The sequence below is a fragment of the Saccostrea cucullata genome, unplaced genomic scaffold (genome assembly GCF_032062105.1).
Source record: "Saccostrea cucullata isolate Sc308-1 unplaced genomic scaffold, CSIRO_AGI_Scuc_v1 ctg112, whole genome shotgun sequence".
Lineage (NCBI taxonomy): Eukaryota > Metazoa > Mollusca > Bivalvia > Ostreida > Ostreidae > Saccostrea > Saccostrea cuccullata.
Window position 1 is genome coordinate 406,191 of NW_026939726.1, and position 21,346 is coordinate 427,536.

Here is a 21,346-nt window from a genome sequence, read left to right on the forward strand (position 1 = left end):
TCATTTTTTATTTTTCTTTATCTTGATAAAAGCTTCAAAAATCACCTTCCATTAAACATCTAAAAGAGAAAAGGATCTAGAGGGGTAGAATATTTTCAACACTATTCAGATGTGAATCACAGGCACCTGACGTTACTTATTTTTCTTTTAATAAAAAAAATATACCCCTACCTAACTTTAGATAGAGGTATATATTTTTTTTATTAAAAGAAAACATAAGTAACGTCAGGTGCTTGTGATGTGAATATATCCCTTTCTTTCGTGATTACCTTGATGCCTAAAAATTCACATTTGAATTTGTATTTTGTCTCTTCAAAATATGATTTTTCTCCCCTAAAAATATATCATAACCATTTTCTTCATTTCAATTAAATGCATGAGAAAAATGTTTTTTCTCCATTATTTGAGTCATACTCATTCCAAAAAAAAATATCACTGATATAACAAATTAAATAAGTACGGGAAACACGGCAGAGACAATGACCATCACTCGAAACAGTTAAAATGTTGTTTATCTATACATGTTATTAAAGAGTCACTCAATCCTTCAAGTTCACCTTTTAAGAAGTGTATGTTTTTTATTCATTGAAGTCCAGCACGCGGTCACCCTTCAGATAATCCCTACTCCAGCGTCATATCGGTTGTCCTGTTAGACAATTTCCGCCGATTACTTGCTGTAGACACGCTAAATCTTTTTAATCGGGACTGATACGTTTAAAAACCACATCTTACTACAAATATGCAATGAACGTAACCTCGAGGCCACGTGACCCGGTAGTTTCCCATGTATTGACTCTGCTATAACGCGATTGGTGGATTATTTTTAGTGCGAAGTCATATACTGCAATCGGCGTGGGTTCTTTCATTCAATGAAACAGACGAGACCGCACGAGGTCGATATCAGACGACAAGATGATTCTAAGTAGTGTAAACTTTGTTAAAACCAGCAGCCGACAACAGAAGTCACATTTTGACTTCAGTGATTTTATTATTGGGAAAATTAAAGAAGAACAAGAGCGCCAGGAAGGATGCAATAAATGTGGATCACCGCAAAATGTAAGTTTATCTTATCTTATTTTAAAATTCAAACTATTCTGTGCATGTTTCTCTGTGATTGAAATGTACCAAAGCTGGATATCCTATTTTTAAAACGTTATATTGTCAGTATGTTTATTATCCGTGTCATCTGATGTTTAAAACATATAAGGTACATATATTTTGGCAAACCACTTTTCTAAGGTCATATCGTATAACGTACGAATCTGAACAAAATGAGGAAATTCCTTTATTATCTCTCATCAAATGAACCATAAGACATAGGATTCCTGGAGAGTTTTCTGTTAGCCTGACGAAGGAATAAAACAGCTAAATGTGCACAGATTTATCTGCGTTGCATCCTTTGGATGAGATTACATCACTGAAATTCCTATGTTGTGACGACTGAAGTTATGTTTGCTCATCATCGATTACTGGAGATATTGTATAATTGAATCTGATTGGTTTCTCTTACGTCGTGAAAGTTGTCAATCTGTTGCATGATACTTTATAACCATGTTTTCGTCCGATGTCGACTCCAGGACGTACGTGTCAACTTCAGTGTATAATTTCTTCCTCTCCATCAGTTACATGATGTAAAGGACAGAAAAATTTGGAGGATGCGTATTGAACTTATAATTTTTTCTCTGAAATTCTTGGTTGCAAAAGTATTGCAAAAAAATTGGGTCAGTATTAGAAGTTTGCAATGCATAGGAGGGGTAGTGGGAGGGTAAATATCGCTTTATAGGTCACTTGACAACAGGTGAAGGAAACGGTTAATAAAACACCTGTCTCAACAACAGGCGGTACGTGCTCGGGGTACCCTATGACTCAGGTTTAATCCTAATCTGAGAGTAATCCTAATATTACATACAGACACTCTCTATAGTTCAATACAGAAATTCCGGCTCCGACCACAATTACGAACAAGGAATGTAAAAATTTCTCATCTCCATGAAAACAGTCCAAATGTCGGGGTCCCATATTTGCTTTAGCGGGCGGGGGCTATTTAAGATCTTCAATCTTTGAACAATAGGCCTTTTTAAATGCTTTGCATTCTTAACAAATTATATAAATGTTTATTCTTCATACTATATTAGCCTGTCGAACACTTGATTTAAAGGGTGTTGAGTTGGTATATAGGTGTTATCAGTGTGTTGAATAGATGGTCGTTCTAAGGTTGTATTTTTAAGAGCCTTTATCGCTTGATTTTTGTTTAGATTGCCAATAGGCGATTTTAAGATTGATTAGATGGTCTATGGAAGGATACATCAATATTGAAACCTATTAGCCGTTTAATGAAAGGAATTTATTTAACACTAATCCGCTACATCCATTTTTAGAACGAAATGAAGTGATCCTAAATACGGACCAGACAAACATGATTTCCCCATTTTGAACTGAATAGCTGAAAAGTACATCTACTTGGTTTAATTTTCTAATGCATTGATGAAAAGGCAATTGGGTGATGAAAAAAATTGATTTGAAGTAAATATTGTGTTGTTGTTATGCAATCGGTCCAAATATTTTTACCTTTATCATCACGGTTATTTTTAGATCAAAAACCCCGAGGACATTTGTATATTATCTTTATTTAGAAACTTACCTGTAGAAAGACTCTCAAACAATATTGTCAAGGGGTCTATAAATGAAATATATATTCTATTGAATATCGTTTACAAATAATAATGGGGGTAAACCTGAGGTATTTTGTTGTGACATTTAGTACTTTCTACCTTTAGTCGCCAAAACAAAACGTTACCACATTCTGATTATAGGGTGACCCCTGGAGGGTATAATATTTCACCCCCAGCCGGCGCGATCTCCAGGGGCGTGTAGACATTCCGTGTACTGAACAGAAATAGGTTTTGTTAATTAATGAAGTGCACGTCTGCTGATTTCATTGTTTTCAGTGCGTTACCTCTCGCTGACATTTTTTAAAAAAGATTCTATTCTCTCAATTTACACAATGTCCCTTGTCACCTTCTGTAGGGTTTAAATATTACATCAACATTTTACCACGTTTAGTGCAACTAGCCTTGAACAATTTCAATACAATTTTTTTAATTATTGATTTTTTTTTCTTCAATTTTAGGCGAAAAAAAGTGAAGCAAACAGCTCATCCTCCACAAGAACAAGCTACACAGGTAGTTATATTATATAGATATCAATATAGATATATGGTAAATTTATAATGATTAAAGCCATATATGGCGTATGTAGATTGAAAATTAATGGACTAAAATTATAAGAACTTATTATTTGTATCATTATTTTATATAAAGATAGAACTTTTCCGTAAATTACAAAATCTAAGTCAATTGCGTTATAAAGATACCACAATTTAATTTGGATTCTCGGAATTTTCTCCGACTTGGAAGAAAATACAAAAGATTGAAATAACACATTACAGAGAAGATAAAAATCGTATTTTTAGATGAAACGAGGTGTTCACCGTGTTCAGAATTGAATGAAAACCTTTAATTTAAATGTATCAACTATATTTCTTTACTTAATTTTGTATTTTTCAAAAATATATTTTTTTATCAGTTACGCCATATATGGCTTTAAAGAAATAAAAGAGGCAAATTTAATGAAACTGATTTTTTTCATTAATAGAAAGTATAAGAAGAAGAAACTCAGCCCAAAAAGAAAACAATTCAAATGTAACAGTAGAAACCAAAGACGGTTACGTGATTAGCCTATGTGAGGAACTCAACCGAATTTACCTCGGGGATGTAGAAGATCCGAACAACTCAAGTAAGTTAGATAAATTTTAATATTTGGGTAGATCTTTTAATCCTGTCATCCTGTTTGGAAAAAAATAACTTAATATCATTATATACATTTTCATTCTTGGATTTATACGCACCCATCACTCCTCTCAATTATTCCCATACTTGTGAGTCTCATTTGAATATTATAAGCCAGTTGGCATAAGGAAATAAAAAAGATTGAAACTGTGTCGAATCTTTTTACAAATTCAGACACACCTATCATTGGGCATTTGATCGTTTCTTTAAAAGGTTTGTACCACTGGGGGCATTGCGATATTTTGGGGGGAAAATACCCTGCCTGCAATTTATTTTAAATTTTTATTTTAATGTGTGTTGTGTCGAAGAAATATTTTTAATGCTGAATAATAACCCTATTATTTTGAAGGAAAAAAAGTGTATACCGCGTGTACATATTTAAGGAAGTAAAACTAAAAATATAATAAAAATCCAGACTTTTCGCCGGCCTAATTATTTTTACTTCAAGGAAGGGATATTTGCATAAACAGTTCTCTGTATTTCAAGAGTAGATTTTAAGGACATGAATAAAAATAAAAATCACATAGAGTACATCGTAATGAAACATGCACCCAGTGTATTAAAGACCGAAAATTGTAAATGTCTAATGAGTTGCTAAGTAACTTAATAAACTAATATATTTATTCGCTAATAGTGACATTAATGAAAATGGAAAACAAAAAAATTATGAATTATTTCCTCTTCAGCAGTGGGATGCAAATAGGTGATAATTTGGCCAATCCTGATGATTTCCGGTTCTATATTGATAAATGGCCTAATTTAACCAATCGTGTACAAATCTTTGTTTAGATGTATAAGGCAGGGTCATTGAGAGGATGTAGACAAAAAAAACTAATAATTTTAGTTATTTATAAAAGTAATTCAGATTCTTAGATTTTTTTCGGTATGTTAAAAAAACGTATTAATTATGCCTGAACTAATTAATGTCACATAAACTATCCCAGAACAAGGGCATTTAATAAATCGTACGATGAATTCCACCTGTGGCTTCGCTATAAAGAATGTACCAAAAAAACCGCAGTCTGTTCAGCCATTGGTAATATTGTAGATTTACTATTTACTGGACAGAAAAGTAGACAGGAACCCTTTTTTCACACGTTCTTCGTTGACCAGTCTTCGATTTTCACGGCAGCACGGCGCGGGTTGTCCTCGTTTATAGTTACTCTCTGTCGACATTAGTATGGATTTCATGAACACAACACGTTATACATACTAAGCACATCAACTATCATCGCACTGTATTATACAATGAGAATGACGTGTATGGATACATGTTTATGAAGTTTAGTCCTTGGAGAATTTTTCTCCGCTGCTCATTAACGACATATAAATCTTTTGATTACGAAAGTAATTGTATAAAATGTCTCGATTTATCTGGATTCTTCAGGTATTGGACAGATTTCCAATAGATTCGAAAACAACTTTGAGTATTAACAAATATATTTTTTAAATACAAAATAATATAAACAAGTCTTTGAAATTATTCTTCCCAGTTCTTTAATCACATCATTATTGTTAAACTAGAAATGTTCATGATTAACTGATTATTTATTTTTTTTACTGCAGACATATTTCGTCAGACAAAACACACGCTTCAGGACGGGGAAAACACCACAGAATTCTGCACATTCCGGCTCCACAGTCGGGGGAATCTGTATCTGTCCGTGACCCCTGATCGGGGGTTAGCGGTACAAAGGTCAGAAACCCCCGTAGATCCCCAGTCCCCGGATGACAGGTGCTTCATAATGCATTCAGTATCAAACGGCAGTGTCTTCATCCAGCCGTACCATCATAAAGGTGTGTACATAGTACAGCCCTATCAATATCCTGTTGACAAAAATATGGAGCTACCGTTCACTATCAGTCATAAAATCTATCGATTTTAAAAACATATATCGGCTATCAGTTTTATTTCCTTTTATCATCACTTTACTCAGTTCTTATGTACTGCTTTCTTTTAGGTTATTATCTTCATCATCTTGACAACGCTTTGTCAGTCACGAAACTGGAAATAAACTGGAGGCCCCCTGAGGAATATTTCTTCAGTGTTGGAGTTGTCGATGTCCCTGACCCCGAGGTGTTTGGGACTGTAGAGGACCTTGAAGATGTTCCCGTCCAGAAATCAACCCCCATCATAGAGGAATCCTCCCCCGTCAAACCCAGTCTCTTCTGGGGATGTTTCGGCGGAAAGTCCAAGAAGTTATCATCCAAAATCAAGAAAACAATCAAGCAGACGTCTCGTGTCTAAGTCACGTGACCACTGACGCAATCAGGAACACGCAACTATTCTGGTGCTGCTACGTCATTAGAATCATTCCTAAATATTACCGAAACCATGGACCAAATGCATTGGCCCTAGCAAAGTAAAACAAATCGACGATTTGGTCTTTGAATAAAGACCATATGACACAGTCGATCGCCAGCGATGACCTATGACCCCGCAGCTCTTTGGCTGCCGTTTGAGTGGGGTGGTGGTACTGGTATATATACTTGTATTAACCTGTGTGATATCATGACTGGCATTTTTACTATGCTCCAAGGGTCTTTGTACTAACATGTAATCCCTCCATTCTATTGACAATCCGCCGATGTTTCGGTGCTATACGTGTGAATCTACAGCTTTAAACTATTAACATAACCTTTCTTCTTAATTCCAAAGGAAAGGCTACAATTAAAAGCTGTATTTATCTTTTTCTAGTCATCGCTTGTGAGACAGTGCAATATAAACTTTGATTATTCATGTGTTTATTTATTTATTTTTGTTAGTTTTTCAGTGATAAAAAACTAATATGTATTATTTATTTAAGTATGTAGTTTAAACGCTATATATACTGAAAATTACTTGAATGCAAGTTCCACTTGCATTACAGAGAAAGAACAGGAATATTGGACAAGTCATAACTTGTGTAATAAGACTTTTGTGAGAGTGATAATGACTTTTATAGACAATATCTGTACATATCAATGATGTCTGTCTTTGTTGTAGATGTCAGGATTTTATTGTTATTTATTCCGTTTGTGTGTGATAGGTGGGGGATTGGCGAATTCTCGTTGGAATGTTTCCGATCTCTCCACTTGTTTGGTACCTTGGCACAGAAAGCTTGTAATTGTTGTATTACTTTTTTTTTACGATATTGTTTCCCACAAGAACATTGGGAACACTTCCAATAAAAGTTGAGATTTAAAACAAAGAACTTTTTTCCCTTTTTTACTTCAATTTTGAAGGCATATAAAAATGTTTAATGTTAATTTGGTAGATTCCTTGAAACAGGCATTAAAACCTTACCTGGCACAGGTGGCCAAATGGGAAACACCCATATTTTGGTCTTTCTGTTAAACTTCTATTAACGAGTACTTGAACATTTTTAAAATTTCATTTATGTACTAACCTTTATTTAATTGATTATATAGTTACTTAAATAAAATACTTTTCATACTGACGTAAATTATGTTAATTTTTATCCTCTTTCAAAAAATAACAAATGATGCCAAATATTTTCGCGGAAATAGCTGTTAAGTTTAAATTAATGAAGTTGTAGAATAATGTGTATTTTGTCCTGGCGGATTCGAAATACAACGAAGGAAGAACTCCTTTTTTATTTCTAGAAAATAGAGCATTATTTCTCTTCATGTAATCTGTAAGAGAGAAGAAGAATGACTGATCATACATGTATACAGTACAATTTATCATTAAGTCAAATGCTGACTGACGTTTTTCAAACTATCTGTTGTTAGGTCATTATTTACACATTAAAATTGTCGAAAGATCCCCCCGTTATTTCTATATAGATCATGACAAGGAGCGGGTGTGACCGGTCGATTGGGGCTGCTCACTCCTCCATGGCACCTGATCCCACATCTGATGTGTTAGAGGTCTGTGTTTGCTCTGCTCCTGAATCTTATTCTCAGAATGGCCTTTTGAGTTTGAATACTGGTCGTTATCTCGACATATCTTATAAACGATGGTTTTAACAGATGGTTATTTTAATAATGATTAAAAAAAAAACATTATTTCGTGACGTTTATTAAAGAAAATGACTCTATAAAATTGGAATTAAAATGTGCAATTCCAGATCAAAGTACACATTCGGTAGTTAGATAAAATTACATAATTACAAAGCATAGGAGACCGACAGCAAAACCAGATTAATTCTAGGAATATTGATTCAAAAGATTGAACACAGCCATCTTTATTTTGATCTCAACTTAATTTCCGCCTCCGTTCGTTTGTAGACATATTCTACTAAGACTCTGATGTAATGGACCGGAATCGTAACGTCATAATTCTGACCGCTCAATAAGATCGACACTTAAGGTGACACAACCCCAAACTTCACACACCAAAAATTAGATTGCGATGTCAATGGATTAACTTACATTACTGCCGAAGCTCTATAAAAAGACAAACATTTACACAAACAGCAGAAGCACTGATTAAAACTAGCCCTAATTCTCATCAGCAGTCTTCCACAAACGAGGAATAAATCGAATTTATGCAAATTAAGCAAAGATTAGACTCAGGCGGTGAGCAGTTTAAGACATCATACTGAACATTTGGTCCGTGGTATGTCGGTCATTGACCACTGACTAACACGTGATGAACACCAAAATAAGAATAATATACCCATACCCAATCAAGGGCTGTCAATAATCTAATTACTTTTCAGGTCATTTACTATTGGAGCGTCTCCTCTGCCGCCTAAATATGGCTAAAATATTGCTGACTCCGCATAAAACAACAATATTCAATCAATTAATCAATCTCTTCTACACTGTGTGTCTTATGTCGAAACCCACACAAGTTCAATATTTGGATTATAAAAAATTATACAAGACAAAATTAACTCATCTTTTTTTTTCACAAAATATTTTTTTTTCAGTGAAAATAAATTTTTTTAATTATAAAAAAATAAAATAATGAAGATTGAGTTTGTATTGGTCTTTCGATGATTAATTCGAAATCATATACATGTATGTCAAAAGAGATAAAAATAAATGTTTATTTCATAAAAGATTGGTGAGGCATACCACATAAAGAGCGATTATTCACTTTAAACCTTTGAGACATGTATAGAAAGAAGACAAATTAAAGAGTTATCTTTAGTTTGAAATATTGCATTGTAAGAAGAAATGATCCTAATGAAACGCCATCTGGCATCATGATTTTGTTAAATTAATGATAGCCGAAAATCCTTATGAATCGCTTGAAGTGAAAAAAAAAATTGTATATCAATAAAACATGCCTTTAAATGGAAAATGAAGGCACAACCCACTTCTTATTAATATGAATTCCTCAAATGTAGAGAGCAGAAAATGATGAATAAAAGTGAATAATGATGAATAAAGTGAACTTTCGATCTGGACAATCGCTTATATGTCAAGAAAGATAACTCTAATACAAATGTCACACTGTCTCGCAGTACGAGTTGGCTACTTGTACAATGTTACAGTTTGTAAGTTTAGATCATGAACTACCGGATTTATCCACTCAGTTACACCTATGTGTACAAGTTGTTCAGCAATGTATTTTTATTGTACAGATAGATCTAAAACAGAGATGTTTGAAATATTTCATCGACACTATCGAGGTTACGGACTTTTTTCCTGAATTCACAAATTTTTATACATATTTAACAAAGATAATATTACAATATTTTCATTTTTCTACTGTTTAAGTTATTTTTTTCTCTAATTTTTGGACAGATGAAACAAAGTTTGATCGAGTCTTTTATTCTTTATACCACTAAAAAATATAAGACCACACTATGGCGACAATTCACAATTAATTAAGGTCAAAAAAATTTACTATTCAAAGTAAGGTCTTGTTACAAGTCATACACATGTGAAATATGAAAGTCTTTAATACTAAAAAGTTAAGACGAAGATTAAAGGGGCATATACACAGTTTCAGGTAAACAAATTCAAATTTATATTTCCATTTTTACAAATATATAATTAAGGTCTTTCTAATGATCATCAAAAAATTGAACTTCAGTTTGTAAGATACAAGACAGATTTAGAGCTCCAAACCTTTGTTATGTAAACAGAGTCCGTGTCATGTTTTGTTTACATAGATTTATATACTAATATATGGTCGTTCAAAGCAGATAATTTCAATAAAGAAGTTAATTCTAAATACAGTTAGACAGTTCTATTGATTAGCTGAATCTCATTTTGTTATAAATATGATATTTTCTATATGTAAACAAAAATAAGTCACGAGCTTTGTTTACATTTTGGATCCTTGTTTACATTTTGAAGAACTTTTAAATTCTGCATTTCGTTTGTTAATCAATAAATGATGTTCAATTTTTTGCTGATCATTAGATGATGCCTTAGTTGGAATTATAAGCATTAAAAATTGGTTCAAAAAATTCAGTTGAAACTGTGTCCAAGCCCCTTTAAAGTTAAAAAGTTGGTCAAACACTAAGGTCAAAAGATAAAAAAAAAATATACCCAGGGAGAGATCTTGTCACCATAAATAAACCTGTGAAGTATGAAAGCCCCAGCATCAAGTGTACAAAAGTTATGACGAAGAGTAAAGGACAAGGTATGATATTGGCCGAATCTGGCCCCTTATTTGGTGTAAAAATCAGAACACTGTTAAAATTGTGATAGTTTGTAGTTCAGTACTTAAAATGATGCTTGTTTAAATCCAGCACTAATTAATTTGAATTCAGTTAACCTTACTTTCTATTGATTTGCTGAGGTAAAATTGTGATGAGTTAAACAAAAACAAGGCACGAGCCTTTTTGAAGAACTTTAAGTTCTGTATTTTGTTAATCAATAAATTTTATAAGGCGAAAATGCCTTAGTTAAACACATTAAAAATTGGTTTAAAAAATTCAGTGCAGCCCCTTTAAAGTTTAAAATTAAGGGCAAGGTTAAAGTTTTTAAGGACAAAAATATAAATATGACTCTGCAGTACTAACCCGAGGGTTTACGATGTTTCCAGGGTTTCACATACAAAATAATTGTGTGTTTCACAGTTATCATCATTCCACATGAAGCTGCTGCTTCCGTCTATCATTAGACAGTGCTCAACATTGTGTCCATTATTTGGATTTCCGGGTTTCCAGTTTGTATATGACACCTGTAAAGGATCTTTTTTCTGTTAGCAATGATATATCTTGCAAAGAAACAACTTTTGCTCATTGAGTTTGCAAATATTGGCTACGTTGGCTTTGGCTTTATGACGAGCCCGATAAATTTCTTCAAAATTAGTAAATGCTAGGGGATGGCAAATCCCATTGCCTGATTCCCGCAACTAGTGAATTTTAGGGGTGGGCAAGTGAAATTTTATCAACCCCTTGCCGTGGACAAGTGACTTATCAAAAATAAAATCAATATGTAAGCCATGGATTTAAAGCTGTGCATAAGGGCATGCATGATCTAATCAGTATTTGTCTTCCTCTTTTTTTGGAAATATTTATAAATTCAGGATTAGTTTCTGGTAGAGCAAGTGAATTTTGACCATGTACTTGCCCTTGGACAAGTGCCTTAAAAATCTATTTGTCAGCCTCTTAAAGAGGCCGGGGGGTAGCAGCCATTTTCAGACAATTCGATCTCCTTTAGAAGAAGAGCTCCATATAAAGATATACAAAAATGATCAAATTTTAAAACTAAAATGTATGAATTTTTTCTTTGCCAAATGATAGTTGACAGCTTAAGATACCATATCTTTAAAAAAATAAGTTAAATCCGGTGGTTAATTTTTGGATAATTTGTTGACCCCACCCCCACCCCCAGCCTCCTTAATGCTATCAAAGAGGACCATCAAAAACACAAAACAACGTTCTATTAAAGATTATGGTTGCTATTATATGAACTTCAAGATCTGCTATGACATAAAATAAATGCTATGATAATCATAAACAATATTACCCTCTCCATAGTTAAAGCCCACTGCCAATCACCTTCAGACATGATGTCAGTTGCACCCAACCAAAACTCCGCAGTCGAATACGAGGCTTAAAATATAATATTTAGATAAATAATGATTAAGATCCGTTTATCACAATGCTTCGTGAGGAAACATTGAAATATCTTCTTTTTTGCCTACATATTTAAAGATTTCAAAAGATTTGTAGTATTTTGCCGCTCTGTAACAAAGGCTGTCGATGTAATAGCCTCCATTATTATTACTTGTACCTTATATTTTTTCTTACCCGCTTCTGCCTTGATGTAGTTTTCCAAAAATCTTTGTTCGTTTTCATCTTCAATGATAGCAAGCTCTGCTTTGTACGCCTCACAATAGGCCTGCGAAACAGGATTAATAATTCACAATCATTTTTTAAAAATCAAAGCAGATTTATCTCATTAATCAAAGTTAATAAATACCGTTTTATACAGCAATTTAAATTTAGGGTACAAAAATTATTTTTTTGTAATTGGTATTCGGAATCTTCATATACTTAGTACTTCTAAATTAAAAGGCATGCCCAATTTTTTTAGGGATAGTCTTTCAATTCAATGAAATACTTCATAATTAAAACATCATGTCATCCCAGCCTGTTAAAAAATACACAGAGGACACAGGAAGGTAAAAAAAAAAAAATCAAAATTCTCAGGCAAGCGTGTGCTCTATGTTTCCGGAAGTAAAAAGCATCTTGGCGAAATTCCATCAGAATTGAGGAAAATCAGTAAAATGTTTAAATTGTCATCCATTTGTGATCTCCGTGTATGGACTGAATCAAAATTAATACCGATTATAATACAAGAATCAATCGAGGTTCCTAATTGCAAACTATCACAAAAAATAACCGTATTTCGATTTTTATATAAAACTAATGGGTCAAACAGTAAACATATCATGTCCATCGGTGAATTCATGATTCCTTGGGACTATACCGGGGCCACGATGTGGGGTCATCATTTTTTAAAATAGAAATATCGAGGTTAAAAATCATTTTTAAAACAATACTGTAAAAAAAAAAACACTCGGGTGAGCGTCGATGCCCGTGTTTGCATAAACTTTGGTGTAATGTAATGTTTGCAAAAACGTGGGTGTAATGTAATAAAACTTACCAGAGCTTCTGGCCATGTCGCTTTGATACGCACAACTCTGTAGCAAGTGCTGTTTCCACTGTAGAACAAGTGAGGACAGGAGACACCGCCTTCAAGGCAATAGAAAAACACAATTTGTATCTATGGCCAACTGATAGTGATATAAAGCGTGTGATTTCTACCTGATGTCTGTCCAAATCTCGGCTGAGCTTACAAATATATGGACTGGTGTCTTCATTGTATCTCGGGACAGTCCTTCCATTTTATGTTTAATAATTCAAACCCATCTTCTTTAGCTCTAGCAATTAATAGCCATTCTCTGTAACCACTTGAACTTCGTTGCCACGCATGTTCAACGATTTTGATGAAACTTCACCCATGCTTAGTACTTGACACCAGAAACAAATATCAAACAAAATTTCGTTGCTAAGTGTTTCGGTTGCTATGGTAACAGCCGGAAAAGTTTGAAAAATCAAGATTTTCAGCCCCTTTAAATCTTGACTGTGGCTTAATAAAATCTAGAAAAAGCAAACAAACCATTCTCACAAAAACATGACACCTTGATGTCACTTATACTGTAAAGAAACTGTTTAGAATATATCTCTAGGTAAGTGGTAACCAACGGTACATTTGGAATACATTTAAAATGCTGAAATATGCTGAAAAACACTCCGTATTCACTAATGGTAGGTGTTACATGCTCAAACTCAATCAACGACTTAAGAAAAACAATGAAAATGTTTGACCTTAAGTATGTAAGTATAAGCAATATTATTCTATAAATAACTTTTATGGTTGCCATGGTAATACAGTGTAACCATGCAAAACCAGTAACTAAGATTGGGTTAATGCCACTGTCTTGAGGAAAAACATTAAAATTCAAGACTGGCAAATATGCATCCTTAGGACCTTGCATCACCAAAACCATAAGAAAAATTGGGTATAATTGCTACTTTGCAGTGTTACCATGGAAACAAAGTACCAGTGCTTAAAAGTGTATTATTTTTCGCTGCATTAAGAATTAAATTGCCATATAATCAAGAAACAAATTAAAGGACTCAGTTTGAATAGTACTTATCTGTTAGAACTGAAGTTGAATATCATATATTGATAAAATTTGATGAAGAAAACAACACTGTTGCTATGGTTACCAAGGAGGGAAAATGTTCGATTTGGTGAACTTTATATCAATATTAAACCCTGTGTGCCAACTTCTTGCATCCACTTAGAGATTGGTTGATAATCAAAATTAAAAGTCAGGTTAGCTGTTAATAAATATCAATCATAAAAGTTTTGGGAATCTACATTTAGGGTACGTATCCAAGGAGAGAAAATATTTTTCAGGTTTTTAAGTATATATTTTCTGCTTATTTCCATAGCAACGCTCTATTTAAAGAATCTAATCTGAATTTTTTTCAAATGGGAAACCTAGGGGCACACCAACATCTTTAAAAATTGATCATTAGTTATGAGGAAATGTGCTTTTTTAAAAGATAGGATCAGATTTAAACATACAGAGTGTTACTTTGAAGGCTCTCTGTGGTATAAAAACGTTGGCAACCATTGCCAACCAAAATGAAATATCATATTTTGTTCTTGGTATATGTTTCAAGGCTCTTTTTTCTATTATTTGGTCACATTACATCCTATAATTGCTTTTTATTTTTACGTGTATGACTTTATAAAATTCAATGAATATTTTTTTTTACTTTTGAATACTTTGTTACCATAGTAACGTATGTAATAGTTGATTTACCAAACATGATTATCATGCATTTTTCAACTTTTGGAAACAGTCATTGCCAATTGTTTGCTTTGCCGCAAATGTTAACTATGGGGCTCTAAACATGTTAAAAATGCCATTTTTCGAACTTTAAGACATGTTGCCATGGTAACTATAAAGCATAGCAACCAAATTTTGTCTGATTTCAGTTTAGGGTATCAAAGACTTTTATCATAGAGAGTTTGGAGAAATTCTGAGACTATGCGTGCCACACCTCCTATATAAAATTTCAAATCATTACAGAGAATGGCTCTTAATGGTCACATAGGTGACACTGACATTCGCTTCAAATATTAAGTGATTTGAATGTACAAGCATATCTCCATCTCTGTTACTATTAATTCACTGTACGTATATAGTTAAAGCAACCATAATTCTTACAATAAATTTTATAATGTTATTGCTATCAGCAAATACAATCTATCATTAAGTCAAATGCTGACTGGCGTTTTTATACTAATTGTTAGGTCATTATTTACTTACTGAGTTGTCTACGGATTTTGCGATATTACCCGATCATGACAAGGAGCACACGGCGGGTGTGACTGATGGACAGGGGATGCTCACTCCTCCATGGCACCTGATTCCACCTTTGATGTTTTAGAGGTCCGTATTTGTTCTGCTCCTGATTTTTATTGTTTAAATGGACTTTTGAACTTGAATACTGTTCATTATCTCCATTAATGATTCCCTTTCAACTTTAAGGCACGTTGTCCTGGTAGTCATTACACATAACAACCAATATTTGCCTGTTATGAATTTATGGTATCAAATAATACTTATTACAACAATTTTGAAGAAAAAAAATATTACGGCTTGAATATTTGAGTAAAATCAATTACAGAACATAACAGTCAATTATCAATTTGAGATATTAAAGATAAAAGATTAATTTAAGAATAAGAGGTTGGGTTTTCCAAATCACTTTGACATATTTCTGGTGTTCGAGGTATAAGTGTTTGAGACACCAGTTTTCAATCGTATTTTCCTAATATAGTTTTCAAAACTATGACAAATAAAGCTGTAGACCCGCTGAATGGAATACACTATTTGAACACAATTCACTTTATTACCTATTCCATGAGGAGTTCCAGTGTCTTGACGTCGCTGAACCACGTGAGCTAAAAAGATAATTTGATTTGAGAAGTGCGCAATGTATGTAACTGTACTGCAAAAATTGAAATATCTACCTCAGTATATACGTACCTCCGAACGACAAACCAAAGCAGACAAAAACTAGAAACAGCTTACATTCCATACTGATCGACTTCTTACATTATAAACTGTTATCTTGGAATTTAGTTCGAGGTTATAAATACTAGTATCTATTGTTCCTGAATAAGTCTTCTGCAGAGATATCATAATTTATTTTATTTTGTATTTTATTTATTTTTCAGTTTGTCCATAGCACAAAGATATTAATATTTTTAGTGATGTTCTATTTTTTTATGCTTTTTTTTTTTAAATTTTAGAGTAATAAATGCACGATATATGTGTAATACTTGAAACAATATTGATCTATTTCTTAAATAATGTTTATTAATTGTTTCTTTTAATTGCAATGTTTGCAATAAATTTTTTTTAAAAAGATATTTTTTTGTTTCATTATAATATTTGTATGTTTGCATTTGTCTTCATATACTAGTATTTCATAAAATGTTCGTTCTGATATAGAAGTATTTCAGTGTAATATTTGTGTTAATCTATTTCATTGCAATGTTTATATTGATCTTTTTATTGACCTATATCAGTGTAATATTGTTATTTATATATTGCAGTGTATTGCTTGTATTGATCAAATGCATTGTTATATTTGTTTTGATATATATTTGATATATTTTATGTGATATATTTCATATAATATTATGTATGTATTTAGCCTTGTAGAATTGGTCTTTAAATAAAAAACGCTTAATTACGACCTATTTTCTGGAATAAATTATCATGCCTCATACTTTTTAAATTTAATTATGTACACATATCACTATAAATAAATAAATTACTTACTTACTTACTTTTTGGCCACTATTCTTATTAATACATATTCACAATATATGGACTTGTTACAAGATACTTTTTGGGGTTATACCATGCAGTTCTTGTTGGTTCAAAGTAGCCATCTTTCATTTAATAATAATAAAAAAACAACACATTTAGAATCAATCATTAAAGTTTTTTTCTTTTAAAACTAGAAGACATTATCATTTAATTATAATTTTATTAATAAATTCGGCATAAATACAATGCAGAGAAATGCTACAAATCTATGATAAAGTCGTTATAAGTTAATTAGGTTAAGGTTGAGTGACACTATTTTAAAAACTGAGAATCAGTCTAAGACCTCGATTTATTTGTGTTGTCTTTCATTAAACCAATTCCTTTTGTTGATACACGAAACACCGTTACAGTGATGTAATGGGGACCGTGGTCTTTGAATGACAATACCCGCAGAGTGCGGTCTTTAGAGCGACCCAAAGCATGTGTTTCCTTAACAAGAGAACAATCCAAGATTCCCAAACCCGAACAGTAAACTCTGTTAATCAAATAATACAATTATAATAGACAAAAGTGAAACTCATAGCACTCGATAAAATCAACCCCTAAAGAACATAGCTTAATAAACACTTTTTGACTTATCGGTAAATAGCCGAATCTTTCATCATAATGGTTAATCAATTAAATCCATGAATACCTTGCCTTGTACTGGTTTAAAATCAGGCCAGGTACAGAGTGGTCATTTTTTTTAATTACATTTCAAGCTCTCAAAACTGGACAAATTACGTATATCTCTGTTATTGTTATTATTTTGCATTTGCAATCATAATCCTAAAGTTATTACAAATCCATACATTTCCTTATTCAAAAAATATAATTTTTCACCAGGGTTATATATATAGCATCTTAGACGCCTTAGTTAGTAGCATTTTTGGACCTTTCTTCCATGCCACAGTCACCATTTGAACAACCCTTAGTTTATAATAAATATTGCACATCGGCCTCCTTGTATTTTTTCAAATGTACCAAAATGCTATGAGAAATTAAATAAAGTAGAATTCAATCAGATCATCTTAGAAGTTTTATTTGAAGTCGTAAACTATTCTTTATCGGGAGATTTATGACGGAACTGTTGAAAACATCAAAATTTTATACAAAATAGTATGAACAGGAAGGATTTAACCCCTTTTTTTCTAATAATAGTCTCTATGGTGAAATAAACGGAGATAAGACAGAGATGCAAGATCAAAAGTCCATTTCAACACTACAAATCAGGAGCAGAGAAAACACGGACCTCTACAACATCAGACGTGGGATCAGGTGCCTTAGATGAGTGAGCATCCCCTGTCGATGATCGAAAAATAAAGGGAAAAACCAATGTGTACAATGTGTAAACAATGACATGACAATTAGTTTGAAAAACGCCAGTAAGCATTTGATTTAATGAGAGATTGTAATGATAGAATGACAAAGCCATTGTGTCGACCAGATCACTTACGAAAAGATGGATTAAAACTAGACTTCTGATATTCTTGATTCATCAACTTGTTTGAGAATAACTAACCCTTTTTTTTATAAAATTGTTTATACGTGGAGCTTGAACTTGAACTTCTTGAAAGCAACTGAAATATGTAAACCCCGTAAGCAGGTGATAATCAGTGGCGTAGCATCGTTCTTGAAAGGGGGGGGGGGGGGGGGGGAAAAGTTAAAGTCAAAAATTTTTTTTACTTACCTGAAAAAGTTGACAAGCAAAAAAAAAAAAAAAAAAAAAAGGTTAAATTTGCCCGAATGCGAAAAACATATTTCGTGGGGGGGGGGGGGGGGGGGGCTAACATTTTTTATATACACCTACTTTGTACCTAGCTTCATTTTCGGTACATCACTAAAAGTGGGGGGGGGCAACCATGTTTTCAATTAACATTTCCTATAGTATAAGTAAGGTTGGGAAAAAAAGTGGGGGGGGGCCTGTTGCTATGCCCCTGATAATAGAATATTGCAGCATAAGTAAGGAAAGTTGAAAAGTTAAACTTAAAGTCACCACGTTTATCATAAAGCTTGTGTTTAGGTTACCATCTACGTCTATTTCTAATAAAATATCAGAATATCAAACAGATGTGCCAGACTTTGTGGTATCTTTTATTTCAAGCTGACTAAAGATTCAGTTTTATATACATGTACTGTGTAATAGCCATTTGGAAGCTTTTTGAAGTTTTATATGGAAGACAGGCTAATATTTGTATTCACTGAAAGTATTTACCTAAAAGTTAAAGTTCAAAAAGATGACCTTATATGTTTCCTCAAACATTTTTAGCAATTAAATTTACTCTTGAAAAAAGGCTTGTCAGAAAATTTTTACATAAATGTTTCAAGTCTTTAGGGAAAAATTGAAAGGTTTAAAAGAATCTATTCAACCAAGTGCCATAATATATAATTACAAGAGACATAAATAACGTCATGAAGTATTTGATACTAGAGGGATTTATATCGAGTAATTTCACAAAAAGGACCACTCAAGCGCTAAATTCTTTATTCTGCAGAAGAAAAAAAAATGATGAATTAAAATTGCTTTAGGTATAATGCATACATGATACAAGGCATTTGTCACTGAAAACTAAGCGTTCATTTAATAATGTATCTATTTCTTTATTTATAAACTGAAACAAATTTTAGACGGCAAAACATTTACTGACTATCAAATATTTTTATTATTCGGCTAAAGGCATTTCTTTCTATTTCTTGATGTGTTTTTTTCAAATAAAATGAATCCGAAATTAATAAATTTTGTGACCGGTCACACCTGCTGTGTGCTCCTTGTCAAAATCGCGAAATAACGGAAAAATCCGTCGTCAATTCAGTTATAAATAATGGCCTAACAATTAGTATGAAAAACGTCAGTCAGCATTTGAATCAATGATAATGACTTGTATTTGCTGACAAGTTCATTGTATCGACCATAGAACTTGCGAAATGATGACTTTAAACGAGCCTGTTGAAATTCTTCTTTCATCAACTTGCTTGTCAATAATTTACCTCGTTGTAGAAATTGTTCATACGTAGAGCATGCTCTTGCGTATCTAATCAACTGACATATGTAAGCTCCGTATGCAGGTGATGGAGGTATATGCTGCCTAAGTATAAGGGAAGTTGACGATAGAAAAGTTAAAGTCATCACGTTCATCATTGAGCTTGTTTGTTAGATTACCATTAACGTCTTTTCAAGTAAAACATCGAATTAAAATATGAAACAGATTTATCAAACTTTGTGTGTCTTTTATATAAGCTCATCAGGATATATCGTTGTACATACATAAGAATGGAAATTACCATGATTGTTAATTGACAGTACGTCGTCGATATATCTAAATGTCGAGTTGAAGGCCACAGCAAGTGTTTTCTTTTCACGCATAAGATTTTGCACCAATTCTGCTTCAGAAGACTTAATTATTTTAGGTATAATGCAATCATGATACAAGGCATTTGTCACTGAAAACTATGTGTTCATTTAATATTGTATTTCTTAATTTATAATCTGAAACAAATGTTGGACGACAAAAACATGTAATATTCAAATGCCTGTGACTGTCAAATATGTTTATTGTTAAGATGAACAGGCATTCTTTCTATTTGTTGTATGTGTATATTCAAATAAAAAATTTGATGAAAATTGTGATAAATTTTGTGCAATTCTCATGTATGAAAGTGTAAAGTTGAGGTTTTCTGAGAAACGGGAAACAATTTCAATCTGATGCCTATAGTTCATGAAGTTCAGGAGCGATGATCTTTTGACAATCTTTACTTGCTAACTTTCTCAACTTTATCCCAACAAAATCTATTTTATGGGATTCTGTAGGTGTTTCAAGTCCATTTCAACAATACAAATCAGGAACAAAGAAAACACAGACCTCTTAAACATCAGAGTGGGATCAATTTCCCTTGAGGAGTGAGCATTCCCTGCAACAAGACACGCCCGCATTTTTCTACTTGTCATGATCGGAAAATAAAGGGAAATCTGCAGCTAATTCAGTATGTAAATAATCGCTTAACAAATAGTTTGAAAAACACCAGGAAACATTTGACTTAAAATGATAAACTGTCATGATAGAATGACAAGGCCATCGTGTCGACCATAGAATAAAATACCCCGGTATATGAACATAACGAACAGTATTCAAGATCAAAATTCCATAAAACAATACAAAATAGAAGTAGAGCAAACACAGACCTCCAAAAAAAATCGAAAGCGGGATCAGGTGCCATGAAAGATTTAAACACCGTATGCCATGATCAATGCCGTATGTGCTATTGTAATATTTAAATAAGAGAAAAATACATCGTCAATTCAGTGTATAAATAATGGACTAACAATTACTATGAAAAACGTCAGTCAGCATATGACTCAATGATGAATTGTTTTTTGCTGACAAGGTCATTGTATCGACCATAGAATTTGCGAAATGATGACTTTAAATTTTATAGATTAAATTGTAAAATTTACAGATTAATGTGTAAAATTTACAGATTAAAGTACAAAAATTTACAGATTAATGTGTAAAAAAATTTGAAATTTAATGTGTAAAATTTACAGATTAAAGTGAAAATTTACAGATTAAAGTGTAAATTTTACAGATTAAAGTGTAAATTTTACAGATTAAAGTGTTAATTTTACAGATTAAAGTGTAAAATTTACAGATTAAAGTGTTAATTTTACAGATTA

General features: G+C 32.6%; 2 protein-coding genes across 2 annotated transcripts; one reads left to right on the forward strand and one right to left on the reverse strand.

The window, feature by feature from the left end:
* The first annotated feature begins 845 nt into the window (after positions 1-845).
* On the forward strand, positions 846-7,042 carry LOC134253797 (uncharacterized). The gene is made up of 5 exons (XM_062736385.1): positions 846-1,056; positions 3,131-3,182; positions 3,655-3,795; positions 5,415-5,645; positions 5,810-7,042. Exons 1-5 carry the CDS (start codon positions 913-915, stop codon positions 6,094-6,096), a joined length of 855 nt encoding a protein of 284 aa, XP_062592369.1. The 5' UTR covers positions 846-912; the 3' UTR covers positions 6,097-7,042.
* A 371-nt stretch (positions 7,043-7,413) lies between these two features.
* Positions 7,414-15,928, reverse strand: LOC134253798 (perlucin-like). Its single transcript, XM_062736386.1, has 7 exons — positions 15,844-15,928; positions 15,711-15,758; positions 12,876-12,964; positions 12,017-12,107; positions 11,733-11,818; positions 10,781-10,941; positions 7,414-7,484 (listed from the first exon to the last, which is right to left on the reverse strand). The coding sequence occupies exons 1-6, from the start codon at positions 15,893-15,895 to the stop codon at positions 10,789-10,791; spliced, it is 519 nt and encodes a 172-aa protein (XP_062592370.1). The 5' UTR covers positions 15,896-15,928; the 3' UTR covers positions 7,414-7,484; positions 10,781-10,788.
* Positions 15,929-21,346: the final 5,418 nt, after the last annotated feature.